The 21,032-nt window shown below is 37.7% G+C and overlaps 1 protein-coding gene across 11 annotated transcripts in view; it reads right to left on the bottom strand.

Moving 5' to 3' along the window:
• The window catches only part of pnut (septin 7-like protein pnut), a 451,701-nt gene that overhangs the window by 145,362 nt on the left and 285,307 nt on the right, over window positions 1–21,032 (bottom strand). Inside the window, exon 1 of one of the 11 annotated variants that reach the window (XM_081755635.1) lies at window positions 13,643–13,720. The exons of the other annotated variants lie outside the window; for them this stretch is intronic. Within the exon in view, the coding sequence (XP_081611761.1) occupies window positions 13,643–13,705 (63 nt within the window). The 5' untranslated portion in view covers window positions 13,706–13,720. Of the gene's footprint in view, window positions 1–13,642; window positions 13,721–21,032 lie in introns of those variants that run through there. 11 annotated transcript variants of the gene reach the window in all.

Here is a 21,032-nt window from a genome sequence, read left to right as displayed (position 1 = left end):
AGTACACAACTGATATGTAACAGTTCACAACTCTATTGCTGCTGCACGCCAAGAATGTACTCACTATCTTATATCATTTCTTTTGAAGGTCTTTAATAATAAATTTGTCAATGGAATTGGGGTGTCTCAATATAATGAAATCTTTATAACCTTCCACGGTTATATACTCGGAGAGGATTGTTCTGAAACTAAATTAATATGAAAGGAGCGGATGGAGGGAACAGAACAACTCCAAAGAAAACCCACGGACACAACGTTCCCCATCATAACATAGTCTGGGTGACACCACAGATGAGCGCTCTAGTATTTTTAAGTTTGCTTCAATCGATATTGTTTCTACCTAACAGCGAAGTAACTATTTTAGGCTAGTTGTCGCCCGGGGCAAGAACTCACCTTAGCGCCCTCTGACCAACCAAACCAAAAACTATCCCTCGAATATATGCCCAATTTTGCGCCCTCCCAATCCGGCGTCGGGGGCACAAGCACCATCCTAGTTACGTCACTGCCACCTGCCCCTTAATTCATCTAAATTCTAAACGCGACAAGGGACACGGTATAATGCAGCTAATAAAATCTCCAACGCATTAAAGAGCACCAGAACTCACATTGCACGACAGGAAAAAAAAAAAAAAAATTATCACAGCTTGACCTCGAACAACAACAAAGTTTAATTTCGATTCCACCGTAAGGTCAAAGAACCCAATTTTTTCTTTAATTTTATTCCTCATATTAAAACATTGATTCAGTGAGACTGTTATTCCGAAGAACGAATCGAAAGCGTTACAGATTTTATTTTCGCTATAAACAAAGAGCTTTCCGAAAACAAAAAAACCTCCAAGCTGGCTATAACCCTTAAATTCACCGAGAAAACCAATGGTCCAGCAGAAAAATTGCCAGCAATAAAACAAAAATGTAACATTTATATGTTTGTGGTTCCATCTAAACGATATGATCTTTCCTTTTCTTTCTTTCTTGCTAACACATAAAACAAGGTCTAACCAATCACACATTCTTACTCTTTTTTTCACTGCACAACATTACCAGAACAGAATCAAACTTGTTTCGCTTTCAAACCTTCTTAGCATTAAAAAGTTTATATAACATTTGTAAGCAATATATACAAACATAGAGAAAGTATTCACGGTGTTATAAATAGAAATGGAATACTAAATAAGAATCGGCCATTATGGTTTCTAAGGTAAAAAAAGAAAATAATAAAATAAAATAAAAGTAAAAAATAACTGAAGTTCATACAGTACGACTAAGGCATCGAAACTTTCAATTCAAAGATCAGCACTATACAACTGAATCACTGTGCCTCTTAAGTGACTACACTCGTTATTCACCGCATCTTGATAATAACCCTCTTCGCTGGTATAGTGGCCTTTGATGTACGAAGTCCCGGGTTCGATTCTCGGTGGAAGAACAGCGACGGCACTAAAGTGGTTCAGATCAGGGGCGTCATTTAGGGGGGCAGGAGGGGGCAACTGCCCCCCCAAGAGTTCGAGGAATACATATACTTTAATAGATTGCCTACTAATATACTAGTACAAAACGTGAAAATCTTATGTCGGTAGTGCCCTTGACCCCCCCCCCAAGCGAAGTCTGAAATGACGCGCCTGGTTCAGATCTTACTTTAAACTACATAAGCTAATCAATAAAGACTGTTCATCAGTGTTTATGAGATGAATACAACAGCAAGGCACAGAAAACCAAACACGTCTGTGTAGTGGGAGAAGTGACGAATAGATCGAGCAAGTTTGAAGGCTATGACGTCAGGAATGTGACCTTGGTAACCGTTCAAGCACACGTAGTTTTAGTTTCGCATAAGGCAACATGGAAGTGACACGTGAAGAACAGTACAGAAATTCTGTTGACTATCTTGCAAAGATCAGCGTTCCGTATGTACCCCATCTTCCATATAGCCATGATTTAGCCCCCTGTGATTTCCTTCTTTTTCCAACTTTGAAGAAACACTTCCGGGGACGGCGCTTCGCATCTTCAGGAGCAGTGGTGAAAGTTGCGGAGGCGATTTTGAAGGATCTGTCCAAAAGTGACTTCCAACATGTCTTTGATGACTGGCAAAATCATTGGGACAATTGCATTGCATGTAATGGGGACTATTTTGAAAAAGACAATCAACATTTGGAGGATCAGTACAGGTAACTGTTTTATTCATTTATTATCAATCTTTATTGATCAGGCCTCGTATATATTCGGTCCTATACAGCTTCGATGTTGACGAAAAGCGTCAATCGATCAATAATTAAAAAAAAAAAAAAATATTGGAATGCTTCACCAAAACCATATCCACAAAGAAATTAAATGTCAACTGAATGCAGGAATAATTCATGTTCAATTTTTTTTCCGCGAATTATGTAGAGGAATTTAAAGCTCAAAAGAAAATATGAAACGATAATCTTGCCTGTTGTCTTGTATGGTTGCAAAACATGGTCGCTTACTCTGAAGGAAGAACGTAGACTGAAAGTATTTAAGATTAAAATTCTAAGACGAATATTCGGACCCAAGAGGAACGAGATTGGGGAATGACGGAAACGAGGAACTGCATAATTTATATTGTTTACCAAACATTGTTTCAGTCATTAAGAGTAAGAGGCTCATGTGGGCAGGTCATGTAGCTACAAGTAGAATGAAGGAAGCAGGAATGCTTTCAAAGTTGTAACTGGAAATCCAATCGGAAAACGAGCATCAGGAAGACCCAGGCGCAGATGGGACGGCAATATTAAGATGGATCTCGGATAAACAGGAATACAAAGTAGAAACTGGATCCAGTTGCCTGAGGATAGAAGTCAATGGAGAACGCGGTACTGAACCTCCAGGTTTCATACGCCGTCAAGTGAGCGAGTGCTTCTTTTAATAACTAGTTGGCAAAACACAACTATGGTGCCATTTTTGGTTGTTGTGCTTACTACTGATAAAGTCAGTAGGAAACCAGCAGTTTATGTGCTATAAGAAGTGACTTCTTTTCGCTTATTAAGAAACGCCATAGCTTGTAAGATGTACACTCTACAGTAAAAGAGTGTATTGTGAATGGATACGTATGAACGGCAATAACCGAGTATCACAGAACTGCCCGATCGACAATTCCGAGCAGTTCTATTGTGAATTAAGTAGCTTGTGTAAGTTTGTCTCCTTTTATTCGAATTTTATTAATCAGTATAAGACAGGACAACCTGTAAGTCACAAGAATTATGACTGTTAACGACTAGTAGATAATGAACAGTTAAAGAGTTGATAGTTACGGGAATTGACTTCTATGTCGTAATACGTACATACGTTGAAATGTGTTATTTAAAATTCAACAAACTTTATAATACTCGAATTTTAAGTTATAATTCATGTCATGTCCACCAGGTTTTACTCTGAAGCTCCAACTAGTGGAAGATCCATACATTTTTACCCAGGGAAGGGGGCTCTGAACCCTTCGAGAGAAGTTTTCTCCGAAATTCTTCTTGGTGTGATTTCAATACTGGTGTAACGATGGAAATCACTCACGAGGTTTGAAGTACATTTGACAGCAACCTAGAGCGAATTAAATTCACTGCTAGATTACGTGGGAAGTGCTAGTTAAGTCCAGAACATTAAATTTAAGATTAATATTGTATAAATGCATGTAATAGTTAATACACTCGAAATCCTGGACAATCTGATAACCTTTAGAATACAATCTGGTACGGATACGTTAACGGACCTCTAGTCAAGTGAATATACACCAAGCCAAACGAATGGACGAAGAGACCACCAGACAAACCAAAAATCCCTTTTTCCTTATTATAGGGGCTATGTAACGTGTAATATCCAGATTTCAAGGATTTATTTCTTAAATTAGATTACCACATGTTCTCTCCTATCGTTGCTCAAACGTTAAAAAATGGCTGGGCACTAAAGAATACTCTTCAACGTCAAACGATACCCCATGTAAGATGTTCTCCGTTAGTGACGGCAAAATGACGGATCACAAATAAAGATTAAAAAAGTATTGATTAGCACTTTTAAATTCCATACATAACAGTGTAGTTGGGTATCATGATATACCTGAATCGAGACTGATTTCTAACTTGACAAACCTCATTGTTTTCACTACTCGTAAAAGCAATGATTGTTGTTCTATTATGCATGGTGTTGCTCATGAGAAGAGAAACATGAGAATTATCACCTTATTTTTGACACGAGACGAGAAATTATTCGAATGGCGTGAGCAATACTATTCTGCTGCCAAAATGTCTTAAGCCGTGGCAAAAATGCGAACTAACGCTCACACCCTCATATACGCACGCGTTGAGCCAATAAGGGTTCAGCTGTTGCTAAGCGAGAGAAAGCGAGTGGAATTCCTTCAGCCGATACCAGCGCTTGCAATGGAAGACTAGGGATCAAGTGAATGTAGCATATCTATAGTTCACCAAAATCTTACATCTCAAACAATGTTTTAGTGTTAACACGATTCATAGAGTAAAAACTATAAATTGATATATTAATTGTACGAACACAGCGAAGAGCATTTATCAACATTTAAAAGATATGGAAATCATTACACCATACATTACAATAATAAATTTGTTAAAATGTTAACTACAACCCTCGTCGATCTCTCATGAAGCGAAACGACTCTGGTAATCTCTAGATGAAATTAACCCCCCCCCCCCAAAAAAAAATCAAATTTTGTACATGAATTCAGAAAACAAGACGAGCAAATTTTCAGATGAGACGAGCTTTCCGAAAATAGAGACGAGACGACACTATACAAAATTTACGAGAACGGGACGAGGAAATCTTATTAGAATAATAATAGATTGTTCTTAAATTGCCATCACTGCTTGTTTATTGTTATTTATTTGATTTCCCTGCCCCTCAGTGTATTATCAATTGGCCATCACTGTTCTACATCATAAACATATATAAGATTTTTATTCGTCAAGAGAACAGAAGTGTTGTTTTCAATCCAACAAAGCAGATAAACATCGCGACGTCTAATGAAAGCTTTCAAGATGACAATGACACACTATCTCACAACGCCAATTATAAAAGTACAATGAAGAAAAAGCTCCCTCACTGATTTGAAAAAAAAAAAAAAAGCAGAGATGACAGGATGCTAAATGATAATGGTGCCATCTTATTTTCTGTTATTCAGAGAAGTTACCTCCATATCAAGAACCAAAGGCACGCAACTTCGTGACAATAGATGGTTAGGAAGATCGATCTGTGTTTGTTCACATTGTCTTCAGCAATTGACTTGATGATGCTGTTACAGAAATCAAGTTTAACTACACACACTCACAGAGTTGATTCTTTTGCAGGAAAGAAGGCGTTGTCTGCAAATTCCCCTCCACTTGCATTAGTGATGATTCAAAAATCACAGGAGCTGTCACTTAGCATTAGCACGAAAACTATACGAGAATGGTAAGTAGCAAATGATGGAACGGTTTATACGAGTAGACGCCCGTCTATTATCTATCATGAATTTCTTTTGTGTCAACGCATGCTTATTTTGGGCAGTTTTAAGAGCCTCTATTACACAAAATCTCACAAGTCATTTCGCTCAAACTGTTTAAAAGTTATTTTAGCATCTTTCCCTTTCTAAGTCCCAATTTCTTTTGGTATCTTTCAGGAGTGGTCTATTGACTTGCAGCTCGATTTCTTTACAAAATGATGCATCCGCAACTTAATTTCCCATTAGAATACACAGGCTATTTTAAAACGAATATCGAAGTTTTTAAACTTTGTAGTATTTATTACAATTAACTTACAATTATAAATAATACATCAAATGGAAGAGTAACTCTAACAGTTTTGTACGCCGACATACGCATGCACTGTTTCCTCTGTCGGTCGTTAGAAAGCACCAATAGCAAAAATGGCGAAATTGCTGCATGGCGATGAAGATTTTCTGGATCGTGTCGTCTTCAGTGATGAATCGACTTCTCACTTAAGTGGTGATGTGAACATTCATAATGTTCGCATCTGGGGGTCAGGAAATCGCCACGAGATGGTACAGTTGTAACCAGACTGCCCTAAATTGAATATATTTTGTGCCACATCCCAGCGGAAAGTTTATAGGCCTCCACGTTTACCAAATCTGACACCAAGAGATCTTTACTTTTGGAGATTCATAAAGGCAAGGGCGCCCATCATGAGGGGCAAGGTGGGGCGTTTCCCCCCTTTAGAGGAAATTGTGCTTCGGAAGATCGAAAACCCAATAGATATTTTAGAATAGTTATCGCAAAATTTGAGCCTACATTTGAAATGTCGCTTATACTTGCCCCCCCCCTGGAAACCACAACATGGGCGCCCTTGAATAAAGGATATGTCTCCGCTACCAGCTGACCTATCCGAGTTAAGAAAGAGGATTGAACCAGTTGTTGCAACAATTGTTCCAAACACACTGATCAAGGTTGGGAAGAACTCGCCTATCGACTCGATGTGTGCCATGTAACGAATGGTACTCACATTGAACACTTGTAGCAAAAGTTGGTTAAAGTGATCTTTCATTTGATGTATAATTTATAATTGTACGTTAATTGTAATAAATACTACAAAGCTTAAAAACTCTGATATTCATTTAGAAACACCCTGTATTTTTGAGTAATTCTCTTAATGTAGAAGTTCTCAAGTGGTGATACATACGACCCATGCGGAGAATTTTGTAGTTTCCTCTTCAATAACTAGTCCTAGTTACTTAATTTATATGGACTTGTTCTTTTAACTATTCGTTTTCATTTTTAAAAGTCTCTACTTTGTCTTATAGATAATTACGGAAACGCAATCAAAAATTAGAAAGTGAGCAAGGTAAATCCTCAAACTATTATTAATGAAACTAAATTATTTTTTAACTTTTTTTTCTTCGAAACTACTTACTGGGTACGTAGTTTGATGTGGTAACTGTGAATTAAATTTCTGCAGTTCTGGAGTTAATGCAGTGTTGCAATTTAACGCACACCCTTGAACTATCCCAGCTTTACGGCTTTTGTTTATTGGCGTGACGTGGCAACAGCCGAGTGCCTTGAAAGACACGAAAGCTGTGAGCAGCCAATGACAAGACGCGCTTTCTCCTGGTTTTGACGGTAGAGCTACGTGATTAGAGGACGGTTCATAGAGCAGTGCACTTCAATAACAAACTGTTCTCACGCAAATTAATTACTTAATACACGTCAAATAAAAATGTTGCAAGGTGTGAGGAGTAAGAATGACAATTCGTTTTGGTAACAAAAAGGAATTTAAGAGAATAGCGGGAAATTGAAGCAATTCGGTATATTGAGACAAATTTGGGATTCGGATGTTTTACTTCCTTCCCTCTGTCTTTTTAAATATTATCCTACAATCCTGATAAACTTCGTTATTATTTCTTATATCTGGAAGGAAATTTAGAAACCTTTCACACACAACTCATACTTTTAAAATAAACTTAAAAGCTTTGTAATATCATATTTAACGTAATCATAAAAATCTATTACTGGGGAAATTTTATTATATGCATATATGTATACATGATATTCCTAATCTAAATTCTCACTGTTCCTACACCTTTCAGTCTTCCACATAGTTTAGTGATCACTGAAAATAAGAATCTGCTAGCTACGGTACGTAAATGGGTTAGAACCTGCCTTGGAACTGAAGCTGAGACAATCTAGAAAACAAGTGAGGATAAATGGTAGAATTTAAAGAAAGCTTGTCATAAGACTCACTCATTTAGAAAATATTCAAGTAGTTTGAGAAAAATGTTTCACAGAGAAATCTCTCGAAGTTTCATATACGGAAAATACATTTTTGAATGGTAACTCTATTTATGCAATAGAAACAATGAACACAAATTTGCTAACATTTCTATCGCTTTTCAAATTTCGTACTATCATCTTGAATCCGGACCTTGAGAGAACTGTTGGAGCGCTTTCTGTAGTTACAGATTACTACTTATCATCATGTGCTTGAACTCATAACCAGCTGTCTCGCTTCTTGTTTCTTCCTCAACAATCCACTGCTGTTGCTGTTTCTCAAGGACTTCTCTTTCCGCACATGCCTCGATCGAAAACACCCGTTCTCCTCATATTACGATATATGAAGCTATGCAATTAGGACTTCTGCTCATTAACAAGCGAATCTATAGAAATGAAAGAAAACCACTAAAAAAAAGCTAACCAGGAGAAAACGTTTAGTATATACAACACGCATAAAATGTCTTAATACTGAAATTAAAGCTGTACACACCCGATGTTTACTTACGCCCTCCAGGAATTGGGAGAACCCATATAAAACCCACGTACAGGATGGTATCACCTACAAACTAACATTGTCTTAATGGAATCTGGGACCATTTGAAATTCGTATCTAGATGTGAGTGCTTTATCAATTAGCCACTGCATCCCCTAATGCTGTCTTGAAATAGCAATAGGGTACATATTATCTGAAAATATGTCAGTAACTAAATTACTACAAAACGGTCAAGCATTTCTTCTTCAGTTCGTGTTATCAAAAAATATAAAATATTGATACTAAAGTATCAGGTACACATTGGATTCACATTAAAAAGGTAAGAAGAAAATTTCGGAAGAAGGTTGTCCAGCTCCAATATACTATTTAAAGGAGCAGTTCGAGTTAAAAACAAGTTTGGTGCAATAGAAAGAGTAACAAAAAATAAGAGACCCGTATTTTTTTATATCTTGATAGGCCGTCTCGTTCAGCTTCTACAGGCATTTGTTTTTGATGAATCGTAAATAGTGACGTCACTGGTGGGATACACGAGAAACTCAATGTGAGTCAGCAACCACTCCCTTGTACGCAGCTGATAAACCTTTAATAGTGCATTGGATTTAATAGATTGTGTTTTGGATTTGTTAGCAGTCTTGCTCTGTGTTGATTCTTGAGGGAAGTTTTTGTTAGTTGTTTTTCCTATAGCATTAGTATAAAAAAGAGTAGAGAGAGAGCAATAATTACGTTAGTTGTGCGAAAAAGTGTTTCTTCCAGACATGTTTTTAGAGTGGCACTGTCTCCCGGAGCTCTGAGAGATTCCCCCGGAGGAGACCAAAATATTAAGTCTATAATGTAATAAATATAATAGTACTGTGTAAAAATAATGTGCCTCTCCGAATACTAAGTGTCCCTTGCCCCCCCCCGGATTTTTTTCCGAAAGAAACACTAGTGTGAAGGAGAAAACACGTGTTAGTACAGCGTGTGCTGTGTCTGTGAAGTGAAGTAGAAATGCCTAACACCTGCTGTGTTTTCGGTTGTAATTCTTGTGCAATTGAAGCTGAGGACGTAAAGTGTCTTTTCTTACGTTTCTAAGTCGTGAGAAATCACCAGATCTATATACATTATGGGTCAAGAAAATCAAGGGGAAAAAATGTACCAAATAAAATCACTCGTGTCCCAAACATCTTGAAGAGCCTGCCTTCGAGAAGTCAAGCTCACTGAAAGAAAAGTTAATGCCAGTGGCGGATCTAGGCTGGGGCCGGAGGCCTGGGCCCCCCGGTTTTTGAGTGACAAAATTGATTTAAGCTATTATTCAGATATTTTTGAAAGTTTTTAGTAAACATGATATACATATCATAGTCTGGGTTCTGACTCCCCCCCCCCTGAGTTTTTACCGTCTAGATTCACTTCTGGCTAATGCAGGAGAATTATTTACACGCAAGCTGAGAAAGAATGCTGTTCCAAGTATATTATTGAAAGGTTTAAAATCCGAGCCATTGAACAAGCACCGATCTATGTCCAGTTACCAACGTACAAATATCGTACAAGACGCAATTGTCGGTTGTAGTCGAGACGAGACATTAGAGGGTAATAGAGACGATGTCACTCATGATTCTGAAGATACTGCTTTAGAAAGAAGCTATCAATGTGAATTAGGAAGTGAAATATACCGGCTTGTAGAAGGAATCAGTGACGATGACTGTTCCTCAAGACATTGATTCATCGTTTAATTGCTCTGTATCATGTGACAATGATGATGAAACGGGTGATGAGAGTTGTTCCGCGGACGCTACGAGAATAAAAGAAATTTAACCGGTGAAGTGGTTTTCGTATTCTGGCAAACTTTACAGATGTTACTTCATTTTTGCCTCATATGTTGCGCTCCTGTACATACCTTGAAGCACAAAATTATAGGGGCAGCGTTAAAAATTGCAACAAAACGTGAAAATGAACATACTTATGTTTGGGAATCGGAAGAATGATTAAAGAAAAGGTACTTAAGTGTTGCAGCAATCTCGTCCGCCATCTATTTACATATTGGTTTCGATTTTTTTTTTTTTTTTGAAACCCTGAACTAATGCTTTATAGGATACGTTTTATGATATAAAAACGTTTGTACAGCCCACCATCAGATATCATTTTCTACATGCAGATGATATTTGTAAGTCTTTGCAATCAGTTCTGGAAAAGGAAACCGCACTTAGGACGTGCCGCCGCACCTCTCACAAACGAAATGCTTCGCACTGTGTAGTATGTATATGTAAGCCTGCTCTCGCTCCTTGCCTACCTATGACGTAATCACAAAATCTTTCTTCCTCTGTTACTCGCTAACGACTGAACGTATCGCGATCAAACAAACACCATTCCTTTTAGAATTTTCAACTCTACAAATGGAAATAAATTGTAAAAAATGCATTTCTAAGTCGAACTGCTCCTTTAACGATAACAAATCAGTCCTTCATCTGGCAACAGAAAATCCAGTTGAAAAATCTTATAAGTTTACGTCCCACGGTTATGCCGGGTAGGCTAAAGGAGACGGAGATGATGAGAAATGAATAAAATTGTGGAATTAAGAAAGTGGGAGGAAACGGGAGAATTCCGAGACAATCTATGCACACGGTGTTTGTCCAGGACAAAGTTCACTTGGCGCGTGCTGGGATCGAACCACGGACCCCAGGCACCAGAGGTGATCGCTCTACCCTGAGCCACAGCGGCTTAATAATCCAGTTGAAATTCAAACCAGTCATCATACGAACTGAGGACACTCCGAATAGGAGGAGAGGCATTAAATATTTTCTTACGCTCACACAGAGTGTCAGATGAAAGACTGACAATTTTTAGAGAGAGAAATCTTACCCAAAGGACGCTTAAAATTTTTCCATTTAACTAAGTTTCAAGTGAGGAAAGTGACACAAATTTCTCAATTTATTTCTACATTACGTCAGTTTCTTAATTAGTGATTTATTACCCTCGAGTTTTACAAGATAAGTGACATCAAGAACCTATTAATTATTTACATTTAATTCGTCTAAAACAAAAATAACTACAACTATTTTCGGAAGTCATCATGGAAACAATAAATTCTTAATAAAAGATTAATTTTTCAGGAGTTACATTATATGATTCTGTTGGATATCTTATCAAAAGAATTTAGAAGCGGCTGAAGCTTCAACACAAATAAGCAGCAACATTCTTCAGCCCAAAAGAGACTGAATAATGAAGATGAAAGTCTCATGTGCTTCGAGAGATATTTTGTTAAGTGAAGTGAAGACTCCTGTGAAGAAAGATATGTCCTGTGAAGAAAGATGTACTAACTCAGTGAAGAAAGAATGCCACTGCAGTCGCTCCCAAAGATCGATAAAGGTAATACGAATGAGAACTTGTCTGCAGGGAAGAAGAGTCTCTTAGGTGGAAAGTTTATAGCAACATTCGACAAATACCAGCTTTTAACGGGGACCTATCATCTATAAATCAATTATGGGTGAATAGTTTGAATTGCTACCGGAAAAAGGTAAAACTGAATTTGTAAAGAATCTTCTTACGTAACAGTTTAACTTACCTTGTCAGAATATCTATTAGATTCCTAGCATATTTCATGTGAAATTTCATAATTTTGCTCAAGAAGCATGGGAAGATATGTAGACTGAATAAAAATCCATGCTAACTGCCAAAAATTGAAAAGTTCGTTTTAATGTAAAAATGTGGCCTATTTGCCTAACGTTGCTCAGTGAAAAACTGGCTATCTTGTATTCACTGTAGAAGTAGTTTAAATAATTCCCAGACGAACGTGCATGCCTGCAGGCCGATAGCCAGCCCAAAATTGTATGGGAGGCCCGGCTGAAGTTGGAAGGGGGTGGGGCGATCCAACCATATAGTTCATCACCATATTATAGTTCATTTGCAAGCCTACCGTCAAAATTTTAGGGGGTTCCGCCTCCCCTAGATCTTCCTGGATACGAGCCTGCATGCCTGTATGTCCCATCAGTTCTGATTCGTTTTGGCACTTACCACGGATTTTATGTTCAATCTACATATGATCTACACATTTAAAACGAAAATAATAAACGTCTCAATTAAATACTGAGATCATGTACTATAGCCAAAAAACAGACACTGTAAAACTATCATTTTCAACTAGGTGCTGTTATATTAATATTTGTGCTCCCATTCTTCGTAAACAATATAGACAGAGGAGGGAATTAACAGACGAACTGACATTGATAAAAATACAGTGGTGACAGGCATACTACTCGTTTATCCAGAACTACGCATACACTGCCAAGATTTGTTTATTTCATTCTATTACCCCATGCCTCTCTCTTCCTTCCTTTCCTCAAAGTGCTCTCTGTTTTTCTATTATGTCAAAGCGTGCTCCTTCATCGAAAATAACTACTGCAGATGAATGATTAATCCAGGTAAATAAAAAAAAAAAAAATCGCTAAATTATGGCAGATTGGTCCGATAAGTCCGCTAAGGAATTTGCCCATTACCGATCAATGTGATTTGGGATCGAACCTGCATAACAGAGATGAAATGTATAACTGAACCAGCGCGATCCCTCTGTAAGAAAACAAAAAAGATGGGGAACTGACTCACATTTCTCTTGCAAAATTCATTGGAGGTGTTCTTCACTGATTTGTGTTTAAGTTGAGTGCTGCGATGACGGAATGACATGATTTCATGTTTGTAAGTAGTGCAAAACCAAGACGACGGCCATATTCCAAGATGGCCGCCTCGTATACGAGACTGCCAATCGTGAACATTTGTTGTGGTAGTATATGACTGGGGTATGTACCTCCGAAAATTTGTGTCTAACACGAAGTAGGACTATTTTTTTTAAAAGTAAGGAATGACTAATAATCAAAGAACGAACATTATAAAATGTTATTATATAGATACATATTCAACACGTACACCGTTTCATTCCAATTTTGAAAATAAGAAAAAAAAAAAAAGATTTGAAATCTTATACAATACATTTATTATGAAATCACTTGATAGACCTGCTTCATATGTGTAATGTGCATTGTTGATAAAACGTTTTTTTTTCTTCAACCTCGTTTAAGGTGCCACTGACCCTTCAGTACTCAAGTGTTGTAGCAGAACAAAAAAAAAGTTTAACGTCCCACAATTATGCCTGTTAGCAAATGAATTATGATGGAAGAATTGGTGGAAGGAAACGGGGGCACCCCGAGAAAACCCACGAGCACGATGATATCCACCAAAAAATTACTTGGTTGTGGATCAAACCAGAGACCCCATGCACTAGAGATAAGCGATTTACCACTGAGCCACTGTGCACCCACTTATAGCAAAACAATATTCAAAAACGAAATAAAGCTCACATTCCGTATATATCAGTATCTATAACAGTTTTAATAACACTACATCTAACTGGATCTCCCAGAAAGCATTTAGTAATATAAGGAAACGAAATTACCTGGAAATTTTTTCTCCTAGATGCTACACTAACATTAAGTTCCAGTTGAGGTGAACTGAACATACTCAAAACACGATCACATTAGCTTTGGCAATCTATGACGGTTATAGGCTATTTTTTTCCCTTTTCAACACCATTTCCTCATTGGAAGCTTGAAACGACGCTATTGCGAAACATTTTCATCCTCCTTTACTTGCATGATTTTCCTGGCTTACCATACGGATATCCTGTTATTGAACGTTTCTGCAATCGTCAGATTCTTTTTTACATGAGTATTCATTCAGTTCTAGCATCATTACTGTACCATATAAACTCAATTTTGTGTTTGTAGTTAAGAGGCAACCCAGAAGAAAATTATGAATAACTAGTTGCGTAGTGTCACGCATGTATTTAAATATCTATACCGATATTACTTTTTAATTAAAAAAGATTGAATATTTAAAACAACAGTTTCGCGTTCAATCTGTCTAGCCTAGTCACTAAAACGTGAATGATCTGTGACGTCAGAGTTTGCTATTCCCATTTTCGGTAAACCAGTAGTTCTGACACAGAAAGAACAAAGAGCAAAACCAAACCGGTTATTGAAAACTCCAGTGGTAATAGGCAGAATAGAACACAGATAAGGAAGTCGATAGTTTTGATCATGTGCAAAGATCCTGGATGAAGGAGATTGAGAGAAACTGGGGTGCCTGGATATGACAATGAAACAGTCGATAGTTTTGCCCATCTGCGAAGATCGTGGGGAAAGGGGATTGAGGGGGCCTGGGGTGCTACGATATGACAATAAAACACATATACCTGAACGAGCCTCGCAAAATTAATACAGAAATCAGTACCACTGGTTTCGCCATACGTTACTCACGGTCCACAATTATCACAGGATGGGCGGAAATTAACTCTCTATTAATGGTTGTTTGTAACTTACCTATCCAATTTTCATGAAACAAAAACATTTTGTGCCTTACTATGGTAGAATTTATTACATGATATCTCAATTCATGTCATTGCAGGTATCAGTGGCAGACCATAGCGCAACGTCCAACCTTGCGAGAAAGACACTATAAGAAACTGTGTTTTTGGCATAAATCCTTGAACCCCTTCTACTCCTTTAGAAAACTAATGTGATAGAAAAAGCTAAGTTAGGCAATGGTCCAATCATGTGCCAAAGACAATTACAACTGGTCTAGGAGAAATTAGCTGATATATATATCAGGGGCGCCCGAAGAAAATTTTCTAGAGGCCCCCCCATCTCCATGGTTGCTATATTACGTCTGGTATTCATGGTATTTAATGTATATGGTTTGCTATATTATATATACATTTTCGTGAACTACAGGGGGGTCCGGGCCCAACCTTGCCCTCCCCTTCGGGCGTCCATATATATATATTTACATACTATGTATAAAAGACCTGTCATGTGAACGGGAAATCTAGGAAAATATAGGGAATAATCAATCATTTGGAAAGAAGAAAGAAAAAATATATTTTATGGACCATTATAGAAAGAATTACGGAAAACTTGCCAAACTGTTCGTGGGGAGTACTGTACTGTACCATACGGAGAAGAAATATGCGTGCAAAGAAGCAAAATGAAGAATGGAAGGAAAGACCAGTGAAAAGTGTTATTAAACCTTTGAAGTTCCAGTACTTATTTTTAGTTAGGCACTAAAGTAGTGTTTTCATTATTCCATTAAAAAAGAACGAATAAAACATTTTACTTCGGTTTTTTGTTTTTCAAGTCTAGAGGCATTGTAGAACACGTTACGTATGGTTTCACGCCTCACAGTGTCGAAACATAGGAGGTGATGACGTCACAACTTTAAAAGAAATTTGTTAGGCCTATTTTTATTATTTCTTTTAGCGGGCTTACTTTTGCACCTAGAAGACTGAAATTTTACACAAACATTCAGTCCACCGAGTAGTATTTATCAGATTTTTCAGACCCCTGCGTTAACACGGGGGGATTCAGAGGGGCAAAAAATTTAAAAAAGGGATATTTTAACCAAAAATCCATTTCTTCACGATTTTCCTGACTCAGATACATGATGGAGATATATGAATGGTACCGTTTGAAAGGCAGTTCTATTCTGAAGAGAATGATGGGCGAATTATGATCCTAAGATAAATAGGGATGTCTGAGGAAATTTTTTACCTGAGATCAGGGTCTTTTGCCGTAATCTGGTGCATTGTGGGGATTATTGATAAATTTTTCCCGCCCTTACTATTCAAGATAGAAGCTTGAAATTTTACACACACATTTAGTACACTCCTTAGTATTTTTCAGTTGATTTTTATGTCTCTTAACACAGGGAGGTCCAGAGGGTCTCAAAATTTGAAAAAGAATTCAGAGAAAAATCCCGATTTCTCTCAAAATTGCCCCCGTCAGGGACGTGATAGAGAGATGTAAAATGGTACCTATTGAAAGGTTGTTCTATTGTGAAAAAACTAGGTATGACCTATGATCCTACGGAATATCTACAAATTAAAAAAAATATATATATTCCATAGAGGTATACATCAAATCGAATAAATAACCAAGATGAAACCGAGTTTACAGTGTTTGCGTGAAGTCAGATTTCATGGTTAAGAAATGTGTTTGTGTGTTTTGTCCAGCTTGCTTCTTTCTCGCACTACAATCGAGATACATGTATTCTTTTTGTTTCTCTCTCTCTCTCTTTTTTTTTTAAGAAAAGAAAGAAAAGTATGTAAGCGCTTCCATAAACTTGCGAAGAATGTATTTGTCGGCTGGTTCCTGTTGTTTCCTCAGCGGAAAATCTTTAACCCAAGTCACGTACAAGTTCAAACAACACCAAGATTTAGAGGTGAAGGTGTCCTTTTACGTTGCCTAAGCCTAACAGATGATCTCCTTTTTCATTCTTGAAACCAGATATATTCCAGCTACCAACATATATACCTACACAACAAAAAGATGCAGAATTCGAAACTCAAACTATTACCAATGATACGAACAGATTGAAGCGTATCTCTCGACCTTTGATTTGTGTGCCTATGAACTACTGCTATATATATCTACAATATTGATCAAATGCAACTGAATCTAACATTAGATAGCAACTATACAGTGAAATCATGTACCTTTTACAGTTCATTTCTTCAATAGATTAAGAACGTCACATTTGAAATTGAATCCGCTGATTATACTTTTTTTTTTTTTTTTGAAGAACAACAACATGTTTACGAAAACGTTGCTCGTAATGACTATTTCAATTCTTTGAATTCTACAAATACTTGACAAAAATTTACAACTATTTTTAGAAAAATTAAAGCACTGCTACATTGTCGCAACTTAATCATGTTCTACGTAATAAACGAAAAATAAATTAGGTCCTTCGTTAGTGTTGTTGCACTTGGTGCAGTGATCTTCAGTAGGAGTTATGTAATATGGATCGCATGTTAAGCTGTAGCCTGTAGGTTCAAGGATTAGGAATTACGCTTTTGGGCTTTCGGCATTTATGGCCATGTTAGCCCGTCACTAGGATTAGGATTAGGAATTAGATTTCTGGACTTTCGGCATTTATGGCCATGTTAGCCCATCACTAGGATTAGGATTAGGAATTAGATTTCTGGACTTTCGGCATCTATGGCGATGTTAGCCCGTCACTAGGATTAGGATTTAGATTTCTGGGCTTTCGGCATCTATGGCCATGTTAGCCCGTCACTAGGATTAGGATTAGGAATTAGATTTCTGGACTTGCGGCATCTATGGCCATGTTAGCCCGTGACACATATCGTCGGTAAATCCACGTAAAGGCGTATTTGCATGTTTTTAATTTCACTGGACAGCGATTTGAAATTCCTCGTATAATGTTACACATTTAATACTATCTTCGGAAACACTAAGGGGAAAACTTTCTTGGTACAAACTTTCGCAACACTATGTTGAAAATGAAATTGAGTAGTCCTATAACGTTATACGAAGAACTTCAAATCGCTTTCCTGTAAAATTAAAAACATGCAGTTACGTCTGTACGTCGATTCGCCAACAATATGAGGGATGACATCCCTTGGGGATCACACTGCTCGGAGAATTGGAGAGGAAGAAAAGAATGGGGAAGGAAAGGGGCACTCTGGGGCTTGTTTGTTAGATACTATCCCGGCATTTGTCTGGTGTGAATGAAGAAAACCTTCACTCAGGATAGCTGGCCTGAAAAAGCTGTTACATCTGTTCAACTGAGTGTCCCCAATGGGAGATGTAGGTTCAACCTTGCGTCACATATAGTTTCGGTACTAGAAAGCAGCAACACTAAACTCCAAATGAACCAAAACAAAAATTAAATATATTTAATACATTAGAAGCTTCGATGGTTTTGAGCCATACTGAGCTACATTCCACACAACGCTACGAACAAATCTTGTGTTGATATGGTACATTCTTTAGTATCTAGCCTCCTCGCTTCTTATAAAATGCCTGCTTTGCCCGCACTATCACAGTTCCAAAGTCTTTGCACTTTGTTCATCGAAGGATTCATTGAATAAAAATGTTATCATTTCTTCATTTTCTTTTCTGTCAAGGAAAATCGTTACTTCTTTTTTGCTGTTCATGTACTTGAGGATATTTGTCTTATTGCTTGTTTCCATGTTACAGATTTACGTCAATTCCCCACTCAAATGTGCTTGTATATCTTGCATATCTCCTACTTTCCTGTCAATAGGGCGACGTCAGCTACAGCTCTTACTGTACTGAACAAATTCTTGTTCATGCGAGAAAATTACTTTGATTATAGTGCAGGAGGTATACCGTCGTTGGCTTCCCGCGCTTGGACCTACTTGTCAACTGGGGGTGTGGTAAGAGGGTAGCCAATCACCACCAACCGTCTACTGCGCTCAGCGAGCCACGAGGAACCAAGCTGGCCACTCCCCATAAACCTCGCTACAACTTTTCGCGGGAAGCCAACGACGTTATACCTTTTGTACTATAGTTCCTCCATAAATATATTGAACAAAACTGTGATAGTACATCCTTGTCTCATGTCTTTCTCTTTTTTCCTTCCAATGTCAAACATCTCACAGGCTATCACTTTGTACTAGATTTTCCTTCACTTTTTTTTTTTTCCATAATTCTCAAAATTAATCAAGGTAAACGTACAAATTTGTGTAATTCAGTATTTCGAAAGTTCTATAGAAACACACACGTGATTTTGGGATATCGTTTATCATCAGAGAATATGATCTGTTAAGTAGGCCTATGACGTTATACAATTAGTTAAACACTATAACTACTATTTTCGAAGCACTATACCGCTAGGAAATCCGTTTTTATACTGGATTTGTTTATTTTGAGAATTAAAAAAAAATAAAAGCAATAATACTGCAGCGTGACTTTGCATATGGAATTTTTAGTTTAATGTCCCACGGTTTATGCCCTTTAGGCTAAGGGAAAAGAAATATTAATGAAAATGAATGGTTATGAAAGAATTGGTTGAATAAGAGTGAGGGGTGGGGGGAACGGGAGAACTAAGAGGAAACCTACAGAAACGCTGCATATTATAAACTCACATGGCCTGCGATCGAACCAACGGTACCTCGCAAGGGGTTTGCCATTCAACCATCGTGCCCCCTTCCCCCCAAGTGGACTGCCTTAATAGCTATGGTATCAAACTTACGAGAACAATTCGGAATTGTTAGGATTAGGATTAGGAATTAGATTTCTGGGCTTTGGCATCTATGGCAACGTTAGCCTGTCACGTATGAGGGATGAAGTCCCTCGGCGATTACACTTTTCGAGGAGAGGGAAGGAAGGAAGCGGCCTGGGAGCACTCCTGCATATTAGGAATTACTCTGCCATTTGCCTGGTGCAAGAAAAACTCAGGAAAATTCACTCAGGATGGTTGCCCTGAAAAACCTTAAGACTTTTTCGACCTACAGTTCCTACCAAGAATCGAACCCGGGATAGCTCACCTATTCGAAACAATGTTTCTCGCAATAAATAACAAGTGGATTCCGATTAAACGACAAATCTACAAACTAGGGCAACCAATACTGACCAAACGTAGTACGCGTATCGCTGCCTGTTCCAGTTTCAGTACAGGGTTAAAGGCGATGATGGATTATACTCTTTGAACTCCAAACCCATGTAAAACATACTACTTAAAAGTTCCAACAGAGAAAAGGATAGGGATGGAATTATTTTTTGGGATACTGAATTAATAAAATAACTTATTTCTTACCGACTTTCTGTTACCTGTGAACAGATAGAGATAATTGACGAAAATTGTTATACACGACTTTCTATACTTATACATAGCAGTTCCGAAGGCTAAAAAACTAAAGGGTTAAAGGCAATTCTTTTCCCAACTGTGAATGAATGTGCAAGAAGAATGTTCATAAAATCACGTCAACACTATTTGTTCTGAAGTAACCCGATATTTCTTAGCAAAGAGCTACGACACAGTTCAAATACTCAAATGGAAGTGCTTCCAAATGAAAACGTAATGAGGCACTTGATTTGGTTTGACAGAGGAGGGAAAACCTTTGCCACACCCAGCGAACGTAACTCATGAACTACATTATCAACATCCGTGACTAGGCGTTCATTCCTCAAGAGAGCTAGCCATCATTTGTACCGAGAGAGACGGAGACGGCTGGACGTTCATTGGAGTCGAAAATAATCGATCCGAGAGACCTCAACTACTGACAACAGACCAAGGAAAAGTAGAAGCATTTTAATTCTAGGGACGTTCTACAATTGGTGTTTTACTCAGGATGGAAGGATATAGGGATCAATACACGCACTGACTTCCCTTCTACTGCAGCATCCTTATAATGGTAGGCCACCTTTAAAGCATAGCAATCTCGCTTTCTTATCAGCAACAGCAACATACAACGAAATACGCTAGACAGAAATTCATATATATACACACTCCACTATTGTACTTAGTTTTTCTGTTTCTCTGTGTATGGAGATAGACCCTATCTTTTTGCTCTGACTGACGCTAAGGATTTCGAAATCTTGTAGCTGTCCATTGCTACTGGATTCCTAAGATTATAAACTGACGTCAACTAGTTACTTGTAGCACGATTTTATCTCACACATATCTGTTTTTATACCCAATTTTTCATGTCCTCTCCTTCACTAAGTGAATAACCGACTGCGGAAAAAAATCTTCTATTCCTTGTGGATATGGGCGCACCCCAATAGAGATCAAGGGGGAGGGGACCACCGGGTTCGGACCCCCCCCCCCAAAAAAAAACTTCGTAACTCGATATGCATTTGCATACTTTCTTAATGAAACCACACTTATTTAACACACATATGACTGATGTAGCATAAATATTTGATCTTACAGTTTATATTATGTGTATTTTTTTCTTTTCTTATAAAAACAATCTACTTCTATAATACAGTATTTTCAAGGATCTTGGTGGCAAT

The sequence above is a fragment of the Thermobia domestica genome, chromosome 1 (assembly GCF_964235325.1).
Source record: "Thermobia domestica chromosome 1, izTheDome1.hap1.1, whole genome shotgun sequence".
NCBI lineage: Eukaryota > Metazoa > Arthropoda > Insecta > Zygentoma > Lepismatidae > Thermobia > Thermobia domestica.
Note: the sequence above shows the minus strand (reverse complement) of the source record. Positions and strands in the feature narration are given on the sequence as shown.